This window comes from Pollachius pollachius (assembly GCF_949987615.1).
Source record: "Pollachius pollachius genome assembly, chromosome: 17".
Classification (NCBI taxonomy): Eukaryota; Metazoa; Chordata; class Actinopteri; order Gadiformes; family Gadidae; genus Pollachius; species Pollachius pollachius.
Genome location: NC_136950.1, coordinates 10,292,553 through 10,305,039, shown reverse-complemented (window position 1 = coordinate 10,305,039; position 12,487 = coordinate 10,292,553). Strand labels below are relative to the sequence as shown.

At 50.6% G+C, this 12,487-nt stretch overlaps 1 protein-coding gene across 3 annotated transcripts in view; it reads right to left on the bottom strand.

Annotated features, from left to right (window-relative positions):
• The window catches only part of arhgef4 (Rho guanine nucleotide exchange factor (GEF) 4), an 87,897-nt gene that overhangs the window by 47,600 nt on the left and 27,810 nt on the right, over positions 1 to 12,487 (bottom strand). For all 3 annotated transcript variants that reach the window (XM_079754809.1, XM_079754810.1, XM_079754811.1), the window contains 2 exons: positions 1,729 to 6,363; positions 94 to 468 (listed from right to left, as the gene is read on the bottom strand). In XM_079754809.1, coding sequence (XP_079610935.1) covers positions 94 to 468; positions 1,729 to 6,363 — 5,010 coding nt within the window. The remainder of the gene's footprint in view (positions 1 to 93; positions 469 to 1,728; positions 6,364 to 12,487) is intronic.

The following is a 12,487-nucleotide window of genomic DNA, read 5'->3' as shown; positions in this document are numbered from 1 at the left end:
AAGTGAGGAGCTATTGGGCGATGGCCTCCAGAGCAGTGCATTGTTTTTTTCGGTGCTTGGTCTTAGCTGTGTGTCTTCATCGGGGGGTCTTACTCTGTCCTGGCCTTGGGGGTTCAGCACGTGGTCCAGCTGGCCTAGACTCCCCCGCGCTGCCCGGGCCCGCTTGCGCTTGTACCACTTCTCCTCCTCCATCCAGAGGTCGTCCAGGCAGCGGCGGTGCCGGGGGTCCGGCCGCGCCCTGTCGGGCCCCGGTCCGGGGCCAAGCCGGAGTGCGGCCCCGAGCCTGTCCGGGCCCGTCCCGAGAGAGTCCGGAAGCGGCCCGAGCGCGATGCTGACCCTATCTGGGACAGGCCGGAGCCCGGCCCCGGGCACCCTGGGGGCCGGAGCCACGGCCTCCACTTGTTCCCGGGTCTCCGGGAGCCTGCGCTGCCGCGCCATGGCGGGGAGGCGGCTGGGCGTTTGGGGTTCCTTGTGAGTGCACAGTTAATGGGTTAGACGGATTAAATGCAGTGGGTTTATAAGTAGACTTTGGTAGTAGTTTACCTGTGGACAACAGTTAAGTCAACCAGTAAGCGCTGCAAAGCTATTGGGTGGAGGTGATACAGCTGATATCGTGTCTCTGGTGCGTCTGGCCTAAATGTCAAACCTAAATGTCTCTCTGTGCATCCACGGGAGGTTAGCATTGATTACTAGACATGTCATCGCACGTGCTATGCATATCAAATAACTGCAGAAGGCGTGTTGGGTAACCCTGACGGTTCCTCTGAGCCGCCACTAGGGGGGGCTAGCTGTCCAGTTACATCCCCTTCTGGCTACAAATAGAACGTGACCGGCCCTCTAGGGAACTGGCTGGGAAGGTTGTACTATGGACACTTGGGAAGACACGACCTGTAGAGACGCAGTTGGGTCCTGGCGGAGGACAGAGGGAGCGTTGACCCAGGCTTTTTCCCTGTTGCCTCTCCTCCTCCTCATTATCATGTCTCCCACAGAGCCGGCCCCGGAATGAAAGACTCCCTCTCTCCCCGCAACTCCCTGACACGTCTGGATTATACAGGCGGCCTTAAACTCATGCCCACGCGCACCGATTGGCGTGCACGTACATGCACACCAACAATAGCTGTTAGACATGAACACACACACACACACACACTTATATACCATGCTAGAACACGTACAAACACACACACACACACACACACACACGCACACACTCACACACTCACACACACACACACACAAAGCCAAGGCAGGCAGGGCAGACTACAGATGGACGACTTTTTTTATGGAAGCTGCTCTAAATGGGGGGTGTAAACAACACTTTAACCGGCAGCATGGCATCCTATCGCTCTCCTGGTTCAGCACTTTTTTGTCTCTTGCACTGATTTATGATGTCACTCCGGAGACTAAAAGACAGACAGGGCTTTCAATCACAGAGGGCCCGAAACCTTCGTGCCCACAGAGAGCAGTAAAGCTAATGGTGACAGACAGCGCACTGCCTCTCCTCCAGTCCCAATCAGATGACTTACAACGCAGGCTTTGGATCTCGGTTTGTCGTTGTTTCTGTTACCGTATAATTTGGATTATTTTGATGTTTACCAGTTGTGCGTGATCACAGCAAAGCTTTAGAAAACACAACATACACTGCAAGGCGTGTTACAAATATAACATCAATTGCAAATCTGTTATCAATTTGCATTGTATGGGGAGGCAAAGTAAACTCCTTCTTACCTCCATTTCATTGATGGAGCCTATGGTATGGAGGCTGGTGAGGGACTGATTGTCTATGCTGCCCTCAGGACCCTCCAGAGGGCTGAGGGAGAGGCCCAGGGGGCCGGCGGCGGGCTTGAGGGTCCTGGGCCTCTCCGGAGGGTCTGAGAGGCCGTCCACACTGATTGACTGGCCCAGACGAACCGAGGAGAGGACGCTGGCTTTGGCCGAGTGCGGGTAACGGAACACCCTCCGCTGGGCAGCCGGCCTCGGGCTGTTGGGCTTAGGGCTCATGGGTCGCAGAGGGCCCTCTGTCAGGCCGTCCCCGGCCGGTGGGGACGATGGGACTCCGGTATGAGGGTGGTGTTGGTGGGACAGGCTGACCTGAGACGACGGGTGGATAGGTGAGTGGGGTCCGTTTATCGGTGTGGCCTCCGAGTCGTCTGAGGACGAGGGCGATGTGATTGGCAAGCCGTTTGCTGCGCATTTCCTTCTCTGGCCCTCGGACTTGCACCCGTGGGGGATATCTGTCGTGTCCCCCTGTGGGACCCCCCTCTTGCAGAGGGGATCGGTGTGGCGGAGGGCCCTGAGTGAGGCAGGTGAACCAGGGATGCTCACCTTGTCCTGAACGGACGGGTCTTCAAGGTTCTCCCCACTCCCAGTCCTGCTGGTGTCCCCTTCGGGCACCGAGAGAGCCCTTCTCAGCAGCTCTGCCTCTTTGGCCCTCTTTAGCCTTCTCCAGGATTGTCTGGCTCGACCCAAATCGCCCTCGTTGGCCGAGTTGAGGTGCTCCTCGTTCTCCTTGTCCATAGAGCGGGACTCGAAAAGGCTGGAGAGGGACTTGTGGGCTTGGGCGAAGCGCATGCGGATGTTGCTGTTGAGGCTATCGTTGCTCTTGCTCCTCTTGTAGGCCTGGCCGTCGGCCGCCTGCCCCTGCTGGAGGTGGGGCCCGTCGGGGTCCTGGGGGCCTCCGATGGCCTCGCTCGGAGCCCCGTTGCTGGAGAGCTGCTGGACGTGGCGTGTCCTGGGTGTAGGGGGGAAGAAGCCGTAGCTGTCTTCTTCTGCCTCGCCCTGTCTCAAAGGACAGGTTTGCGTTACCGGCGTCTGGTCAACGTTGCTGCTTCCCTTGACGGGGGCCTCTTCGTCTGAGTTGTCCTCATGGACACACTGCTCGGTCTCAGGGGTCCTGGAAGGAGCCAAATCTTCTCCTCTTTCAGGGGACTCTCTGGAAGGCTCCTCTGCCTTGGATCCCTTCACGCTCTTGGCTTTACGAAATGAGGGCATCTTGGCAAAGACGGAGAACTTAGAAGCCTTGTTGGCTGTCGGGTTGCCCTTTGTTTTGCCCTTCTTACTCGTTTTGTCCTCCTCATTTATAGTGCTTTCTGCACCGTAGGACATGGGGTCACAGGTCATGGTCATGGGTCTGCAGAGCTTCTCTCCGCCGGGCCTCAGAAGAGGAGCGGTGGTGAGGTCGTCCATCTCAGCCACTGGGGCGTGACTCTGGGCCTTCATCTCAGTGGTGGTTGAGGGCTGTTCTTCAGGCTCATGCTGGCCGTATGAACTTTCGGGAATAGATGGTGTCAGGTTCCCAGATGAGACATTTAAACTCCCCTCTTCTTCTACTGGCCCCATGTCGTCCACTTTTTGTGCTTTCACTTGTGAATCATCCTCGGATGCCACTGATCTGTCCTGACGGTATGCCTCCAGAATGGGATCTAAGCTTTTGATTGTAGCAATGTCCAGGCATGGGTATGGGTCTTTGGAAATTTGACCCGCCTGCTGTGGACATTTGGATCCGTTCTCCTGTGGCTCTCTGTGCTCCTCTGCCAGAAGGTAATCCTCAAAGGACTCTGTGTAGTCAGGTGGCCTGCTGCTGCAATTATTCAGCTCCTCATTGCATCCTTTGTCCATTAGCAGTGCTGGCTCCAACTGTGGCACTAAAGGTTCAAGGTCTCTGGCACTCTCTGTGACTGAGCCTAACCATTCCCCAACATCCCTGCACCCACCGTCTATCTGATCAGAGATGTAATTGAGTTTCTCCTCGTTCTGATGTTCTTCCAGGTCCTCCTCCTGATTTAGACCCTCCAGGTCCTCCCCCAGACCGGACACAGCCGAGTCCTCGCTGCTCCAGTAGCGGTCGCAGCACACCGGGGAGGGCAACGCATCAGAAACCTCTTGGGGCTTCTCTGAGCACTCCGAAAGGTCAGCGGTCGGGGTTGTTGTTGAGGCCTCGTCTCTTTCGCAAACTGTGTTCTCAGTGGTTTCGGAGCTACTCTGTGGTCCGTTGGAGGACCAGCCTGTGCTCTCCGTTTCGTCTGCTCCTCCAGCTCTGGCCTTGGTGTTGTTGTTGGAGTCGGAGACCGCAGGGAGGGAGGCCGGCGTGTTCCAGGGGACTGTGGGACCGTTTGGGCTCTCCAGCAGTTTTACACCCTGCTCATTTAAACTGCAAATTCTTTCTCTATTGGACAGGGGAACCGGCCATTGACCCGGATCTGGGTGTTCCCTGCAGTGATACGAATCAGGCTTTAAGACTGATGGTTCTGCAGGACTTTCCTCGACCTCCCAAACCACAGTAGAAAGGGCATCTAGGTGACCGAAACATTCTCTAGAGTTGACGTCAACTTCGATGCTCCCACACTCAGTGTCAGTATTGGACAGTGAGGGGTTTTCTAGTCCTAGAAATCCTCTCTGGTCAAAACAAACATAACTCCCTGCAGCCTCCGTGCTCTCCTCCCCTACCCTGTTGTGTTGTAAAGGGAGAGGGAAGGCTGATTCTGCCACTAGCACATCACACTCTGGGGAAACTACAACCTTACCTATGAGAGGCGGCAGAACTTCCCAACATGCTCCACCTCTGTCAGGGGGTGTCTGATCTGAGCCAGGCCCTGGTAGCTCAGAGCATTCCTGGACCTCCTCAAACAGCTCCAGGGAGATGGGCTGATCCCACACGGCGGTCTCCTTCTCCAGGCTATCGGGAGTCAAACACTGGGTTTGATCCAGGGCTTGCAAGGGCGACGCCTTCGAGCCCCGGGGGCGGCGGCGTCGGCGTCCGGGTCGCTTCTCCCTGCGCTGCCGGGTGTCGTGACCGGGGGTGGACCCAGGGGCAGCTCTCTGAGGAGCCCGGGGAACGGACTCGGCTAAGTCTGGTGCACCACCGACGAAAGAGAAAAGGGACTCAGCCTCAGCCAAGAAGGTGATGGAGGAGCCGATTTCATTGACCGTCGCTGATGCTTTATTTACCTCTGTTTCGAGGTCAACCACACAGCTGTGTGTCGCATCCGTACAAAGAGAGAACTGAGGGGTTGAATCCAATAGGGCACTTGGGCTCTCCTCTTTTGGGCTAGAAAAACAACTGTCCAATTTGTCTGATGAGGAAACAATTTGTGCTTGTGTGTCTAGAATTGCTTTGTTTGTATTTTGTGGTATGGGGGATTCTGTTGTACCCTGGGCTTTCGTTACCTCTGTAGACGTGCTACCAGACCAGTTTATATGTTCCGTGTCACCAGGTGTGTGGTGATAGCTGTGTGCCCCTGTTGAGTTCAGGAGGTCAGTCAAATCTTCATCAGTTAAACTGCCTGTACAGTTACTCTCTCTTTTGTGAATTGGTACACTTTCTGTCCCAATACTCTCAGACAAATTGTGTTGTTCTACCTCAAACACTTCTATGCTATCTATGTCTGCACCGCTTTCATCTATTGTAACTACATATTCTGTACCACACTCCTGTTTGCACAGGTCGTGGCTGTCTGTACACTCCCTGTTGCCTATGTGTGGATCAGCAAAATTATCCACATAATTAGAGCCGACCGGTTCAATGCTTCCTCGTTCAACATCCCACTCACATAGGGCCTGTGTTTCTACATCTGTGCTTTCATGAGTTGGTAGCAACCCGGCGTTCTCGAACGTCCCAATGACCCCTTCCTCTGTCTCGTTTATCTGTATGGCGCAGGTATCTGGGCGCCCTACATACTGTGTCCTGGTGCATTGTGGGCGTTCTCTACTCTGCGTGGGAAAGGGGGGCTCAGCGATCAGACCTGGGGACGTGGCATTTACCTCCGCGGTGCCTACGGTTCTGTCTGTGGCGCTGTCTGTGGCACTCTCTGTCGCGCTGTCTGTGCAGTAGGGGCTATGTCCATGTGACACGCGCACCTCTGAGCTGCCCAGCAGGGTCTGTGTGACCCTGCAGAGGCTCTGTGACCCGGGCCGGCCGTGGCCGCAGTCCGTCCTCTGTGTCTCTGGATGGAGCTCCGGTGGCACTGTGCTACATTCTTTAAGGCCGCGCTGCTGCTGCTGCTGCTGTTTACAAAGGTCCACAGAGTCGAGCTCGGGGCTTCTCCTCCTGCAGCAGCCGGTGGGACGCGGGTGGGTGCCGGCGGCCTCCTGCTGGTCCTGCCTGGCGGCGTGGACTGACTCCCTCTGGCGGGCCCGGCTAGGTCCGGCGTTGGAGCAGCGATCCTCCGCTCCCGGGAGCGTCCCCGGGCCGTCCTTCCCGTCTGGGCGCAGGTCCGAAGGCCCGCGGGCCGGCCATGAGGGCGCGGCGGGGCGGTGGGTGGTCCCCGAGTGCCCTCCGAGGGGGTCCGCGGCGGAGGGGGGCCCTACTCCTCCCGGGCCCAGGCCGTCTACGCTGTGGCGGGAGTCTTCAAGGGCTTCCTGAGTCTGTGGGTGAGGGACAAGGACAAGAGGGTGGGGGGGAGTGAGATTAAAGTCAATCAAAGGACATAAAGTGTGTGTCTGTGTGTGTATTCGTTGGGGGGTGTGCGTGTGTGTGCATGTGTGTGTGTGTGTGTGTGTGTGTGTGTCTGTGTGTGTGTGTGTGTGTCTTAAGGGGATTAGCCTAATACTGATCAAGTCTGATAAAGGTGATCCGATACAAAGTCAGATTTCATGACTTGAAGAATGGCACTAATTGAAACAGAAACACTGTGTTGGGAGTCAGCGCCAACCATGACTTCTCTATCAATCTGGTTGTTGTACTGTGTACTCTACTCTACTCTGTACTTTATCAATCCTATCTATCTATGTTTTCGAGCTCAAACAACACTGTTTAATGATAGGAATAATAGTCAGTATTATAATATAGGAACTTAAGGAACTTTAAAAATGTTGTACAAAAATTAACATTAGGAAGCAAGGCACGCACCCATACGCACGCACAGAGACACAAACACACACACACAGACACACACATACACACACAAACACACACACACACACACACAAACACAAACACACACACACATACACTTTGTGGTCATGCTCTTGGTGTAGCTAGTTGGGAGAAAAAACTATGCAACTTAAACTGCATTTAAGATTCAAGATGTCAGGATCCATCCACTCGGACCAGATAAATACATCTCACTAAATACAACCACTTGAAGAAAAGCTCTACTTACTCTCCAGAGCCTCAGCACATGACTTGTATCCACCACCAGCACACAGACACGAGCTGCGACCCAACTTAACACTCCTCCCATGATAGCATGCAGATACACATATTCTCCTTCTTACTCCGGCTATATTATGCCATGGCACGACACAGCTACTCAACATTGGCCCCTAACTCCTGCCTCGTGGATGAGCCCCTCCACTTCTCTTCTGCCTGGACTCCATGCTTCCTGGGGGACCGGGCTAATCCAGGGAGACCCGCATTAGTATCAGTGTCTTCTGGGTAACAGGTCGGAAGCCGCCACTATTCATTTTGTTGACACAGAACCTCCAAGAAAGACAAGCATTGTCCCACTGAGGGAGAGAGAGAGCTCCCGGTCAAGCTAGGTCTTAATGTGGCCTTAATGAGAGACAGGTACACAGTGCTTGCCTGCCTCTCTCTCTCTCTCTCTCTCTCTCTCTCTCTCTCTCTCTCTCTCTCTCTCTCTCTCTCTCTCTCTCTCTCTCTCTCTCTCTCTCTCTCTCTCTCTCTCTCTCTCTCTCTCTCTCTCTCTCTCTCTCTCTCTCTCTTTAAGTAGCCCTGCTTTAAATAAAGAGCTTCTGTTAGCCATGTGAGCACGACAACAGGACAGGCCTTCCTAGCGCAGAGATACGCTTTGGTTCAGAATCAACACGTGGTTCTATTCCCGACACATGCGTCTAAAGTGTGTATGTGGCAAATATCAATCATTTGCAATTATTAAAAGGTTGCACAATATTTTTGCTGTGTTTGGTTTTAAAAAATGTTAAAAAACTATTGGCCTAAATGATCATGACACTGGCTGACTGATGACAAAAGGGTTAATTCTCCTTAGATCATGTAAGTACTTCGATCTGGATTTTGGTCGCACACACACAGGCAAACACACATACGCACGCACACGAGCACACACAAACGTACACACTCAAATACTGCAAGATGAGCCCCAATCAACCTCCCCATTGTCATCCCACGACTTCATAGAAGGAACAGATAAAGAACGTAGGTCATTTCGATGAGCAGGTGGCCTTTCATTCAATGAACACATCTGAAGAGAAGTCCAAGTTTACGAATTATCCGGTTTTCCGTTCTGGTTTTCCTGGTTCTAACGTCTACTTACACACACATCCTAGGCAAGGTATCAGAACATGGTTGTCTTTGAATACAAAGGTTACCTCTTCTCGTAAGACATTGCTGACAATATGGGACGTCTCACTTGAGCCATTTTGTCTGAGTGGGTTGCCCTCTCTACACCATAGAAATAGAACATCATCTTAAGAAGACAAGGATTTATCATAGTCACAGGCTCAGCCCCCCAACCACATCTCACGGTGTGTGAGGAGGAGACCGTTCGATTAGAGGAAACCTTTTGGGGCCGGACCCTGGTGAAGACTCCGTTCATTGGGTGTCCACAGGTTGTTTTCTAGCTAGCCTATCAAGGTTGAGTGCCTTAGGGGAGATTAAAGGCTTAGCACTGCAGCCACAGGCCGGCTGGTGAGAAGGAAGAGCCCCTTAATGGATGAGGACAGATGGTCTGTGCTACTGTTTTCTGTAAATGGGATGGATCAAGAACAGACATGATATCCTACTTCACACCGTGGACCACCATATGGAGGCAGACCACCCACAGCATCGATGGGGGGGGGGGGGGGGGGGGGGGGGGGGGGGGGGGGGGGGGGGGGGGGGGGGGGGGAGGGTGAGAAATGTTGAGCTTCTGTAGCGTTGGGGGTCTGCAAAAAACATTGCCACATGCTGATATTGCGATATGAATTAAATATATTTATACTCCAATTCAGGTATTTTCTCACTGGAACTGCCATAGGGCTTGTAAAGTACAATTTGAAGACAAATGAAAAGTAATTAAAGGTTATCACACACGTTTTGTAATGATTACTTTTCATTATAATGTATGTCTTACTAAATGTTTTAAGTAAATACACTAGGCAGGGAGGTATGAAGACATTCTTTGAGTGGACTATAAGATAATAGTATTCAATTGTACTCCAGCAATACTTGAGTGTCATATACTTGTGTGGCCAGCGCCCCCTGCAGGCCTTTGAGTACAACTGACAGGCGCTCCGGTCAGAAACCTGAGTCATTAAACAACAGACAGAATTTTCCATTTTGTGGACCTTGATGACTGTGGCTCGCGCTCATGAAGGGCAGACCGTTTGTTTGTCTCCTTAATGCCCAAATGTGTAACTATTTAGAATGAAACAGACTGGAATGGGCCGTTCTAAGCATTGAAGAAGACTTTGTTATGGTTTTGGTTTCCTGGAGAAAAAATGCTACCAAATAAGGTGAACAGGGGGTGAAGGTAGCCCATCATTTATACTTGCCAGTTAAACCTAATGTGTGGACTATAAATAGATTTCACAGTGCCTTACTAGTTAAACCAGTAAGTAGACCACAGCAGCTGTTGAACCACTTTGTTTTGACAGTGTTAAATTGAACCACAATGTGCTATTGTGGTTATTTAAACAGTCTAAATGGACTGCATGTGTATATCTTTTATTTATCTCTATCTATATCTTACAGGTGGCCACTCAAGGCACTTTGCAACTTATGCATGAAATTCACCCATTCACATACCGACGGCCATGTCCACCATGCAATGCAACAGCGAGTTTGTTGGGAGCAGTTAGGGTTAGGTTTCTTGCCCAGGGACACCTCAACACTGAGTAAGAAGGAGCCAGGGATTCAACCAGCAACTTTCCAGTCACGCGGCGTCTTAATTAACTTTGCACATCTTAATTAGGATTAATTGTGACGTGAAAAAAACCTTGAGGGATATTCCCACACAGTAGTGAAGAACTGCAAGTATTTTTTTAGCTTGGAAACCTTTCCATGTTCACCATAAGCAGTCGAGTGAACACCTATTACAACTGTGTTGTGTCCCCATGTGTCTGGAGTACCACATTACAGCGGAGGAGTAGGGGAGTAGGCCTGTACCAAGACACCTGAGAGTCACGATCCTCAAGCTGCCCTGGTCTCAGGTTCAAATCCACCAGGTTGCATGACATTATTAATCTGAGTATTATCGTATGAGAATACTGTATCCATTGCTTTATTTTATCTGCATGCAATCAGAACTATAGATATCTCCTGAGGACATTGCGTGATACGTCGCTGTATTAATATTTCCACATTGAATCACTTGCTCCACTCCTCCACCCTGCTACGTTGCCTAGCAACACCATCAATACGAGGACTCTTCTCCCTGTCAACACCAACGGAACAAGCTTCTTCCCTTCTTTCAGTGTGGCCGAACCTAATCTGGGAATCAGATGTCCTGATTCTGAAACGTTTACAGACACTTTTTTACTGTTTACAACTGCTGGCCAAGTTTATGTTTGATGTTAATGACCAATTACGCACTTACAGATCCCCGCTTCCGGCCATACGATTGATTAAAACTAAGTTTTGAGCTTTTCTGCAATCAGACTTGATATTTATCTAAAGTTGGATTTGTGAGACTAGGCCGAACCAGACCCATCCCTTCAGGTGACACCTTGACCCCCACTGTACCTCATGAAGACCCTCCACGCTCTCTGCCACCCCCCAACTCTTTAAAAACATTTACACAACTACTCATTCCTACTCCATGTGTGTTGCCTGTTCCTGCCCTGTGCAGTAGGCAAGGGTTACTTGAGGAAGCCGGTAAGACCCAGTCTGCTTTCTGTATGCATGTGATTATGTAATCATTATATTTGTTACATAATGCATCATGAGCTCTGTAATGTCATATAATGTGATATAATGTATTGGTGTTGGCTGTGTGTTCCAACCACACAGCTTACGCCAACATATTCAGATGTCCTGCTTCTGAAACGCTTACAGTTTAACAGGAAAGACACATTGCAAAGTCATTAAAGAACAACCACTCACAACCACCACAAACTAGTTGAGAAATCGAGAAATCAGCCAAGGGCAATTCATAACAGGTAACATTACAACATGTAACATGACAGGTATTGGTGCAGGGCTGTTGCCCAAGTTGTTATGGAGACAACTTGTTTGTTAGTGTGTGGAATCCCAATTTAGGATGATTAAAGGACTGACATTATTTTGGAGGTCACACACACAACTGTAGATGTGAGTTTTTTTCCTATTTTTGTTTTCTTTTTTCTTTCAGACAGACATAGACACACACACACACACACACACATACACACACAAAGATACAAGATTCAAGATTACACTGTTTAGACACAAAACACAACAATAGATTCTCCACAGACACAAGGGATTATGCCGACGGTATTTAAAGATTGCAAGGTCACTGCACGCATGTGTTCATCTGTGTTTGTGGTCTGGCTGGGCCATGCTACCATGGCTACCCAGAGGCTGCAAGGTGTGAAATTCATCAGCCAATGAGTCATGGGAGTTGGGGAAAAGACTAGAACACACACACACACACACACACACACACACACACACACACACACACACACACACACACACACACAAACAGACACACACAAACAGACACACACAGACACGCACGCACGCACGCACGCACGCACGCACACACACACACACACAAGTACAAGAAAGAACGTTTTACATGACACAAACAGGTCCTGCCAGTTTTAAGATGAACGGATCTCGGGAATTTAGCAATATTTCTAAGTACTGTACTTTCAGCAATCCGGTCTAAGAAGTGTAGGAATCAGGTTTATCTGGCGGCAGAGATCAGCCTTACTACCACAGAACCTAAAAAATAAGCAACCATGGTGATGTCCCCTTAAAATCGTACAAATTATGATTCGATTACTTCTAAAAAATTCTGTTTGATTCTACAGTTGGAAATAGCTTCCATAGCAGCGGTCTGTTAAACAGTAAAAACAGACCTCTGATGGCCCTCATTGACCAATCAGAATCAAGGATTCAACAAAATGGTTTAATAAATTGTGATAACTCTTCCTTCCTTCGTATTTGTATCAAAGGCCTAATCCGAGTGGATCTGAAATCGTGGAACGAGGAAGAAAGGACCTTGCCTAATCTGTCATCCTGTTTCCATATTTGCTCTTGTTTGTGTCTCCAAGGCACCCTTGCTCATCGCTGTAACTACGCATTACAGTGAACATGGCCATATCGTGGGCCAAACACAGACTGATAGATTATTCTTTTTAAACGGATATCCTCCATGGGACCACAGTGCGCCAAAAAGATGGCCCCTGTAGAGCCAGCAGATCCAGACTGCTGAGCTTCAGCGGAGAGGCTCTGAGCGCCGACAACCTAAAAACCAACCGGGCTGATGATGCCACGTCCTCACGCACGGCACGCTTCTAAACCACCTATTCCTCCTCTGACACACACATGCCACAAACCCACAGACACAAAAACACACAGGCGAGCTGAAAAACACTCATT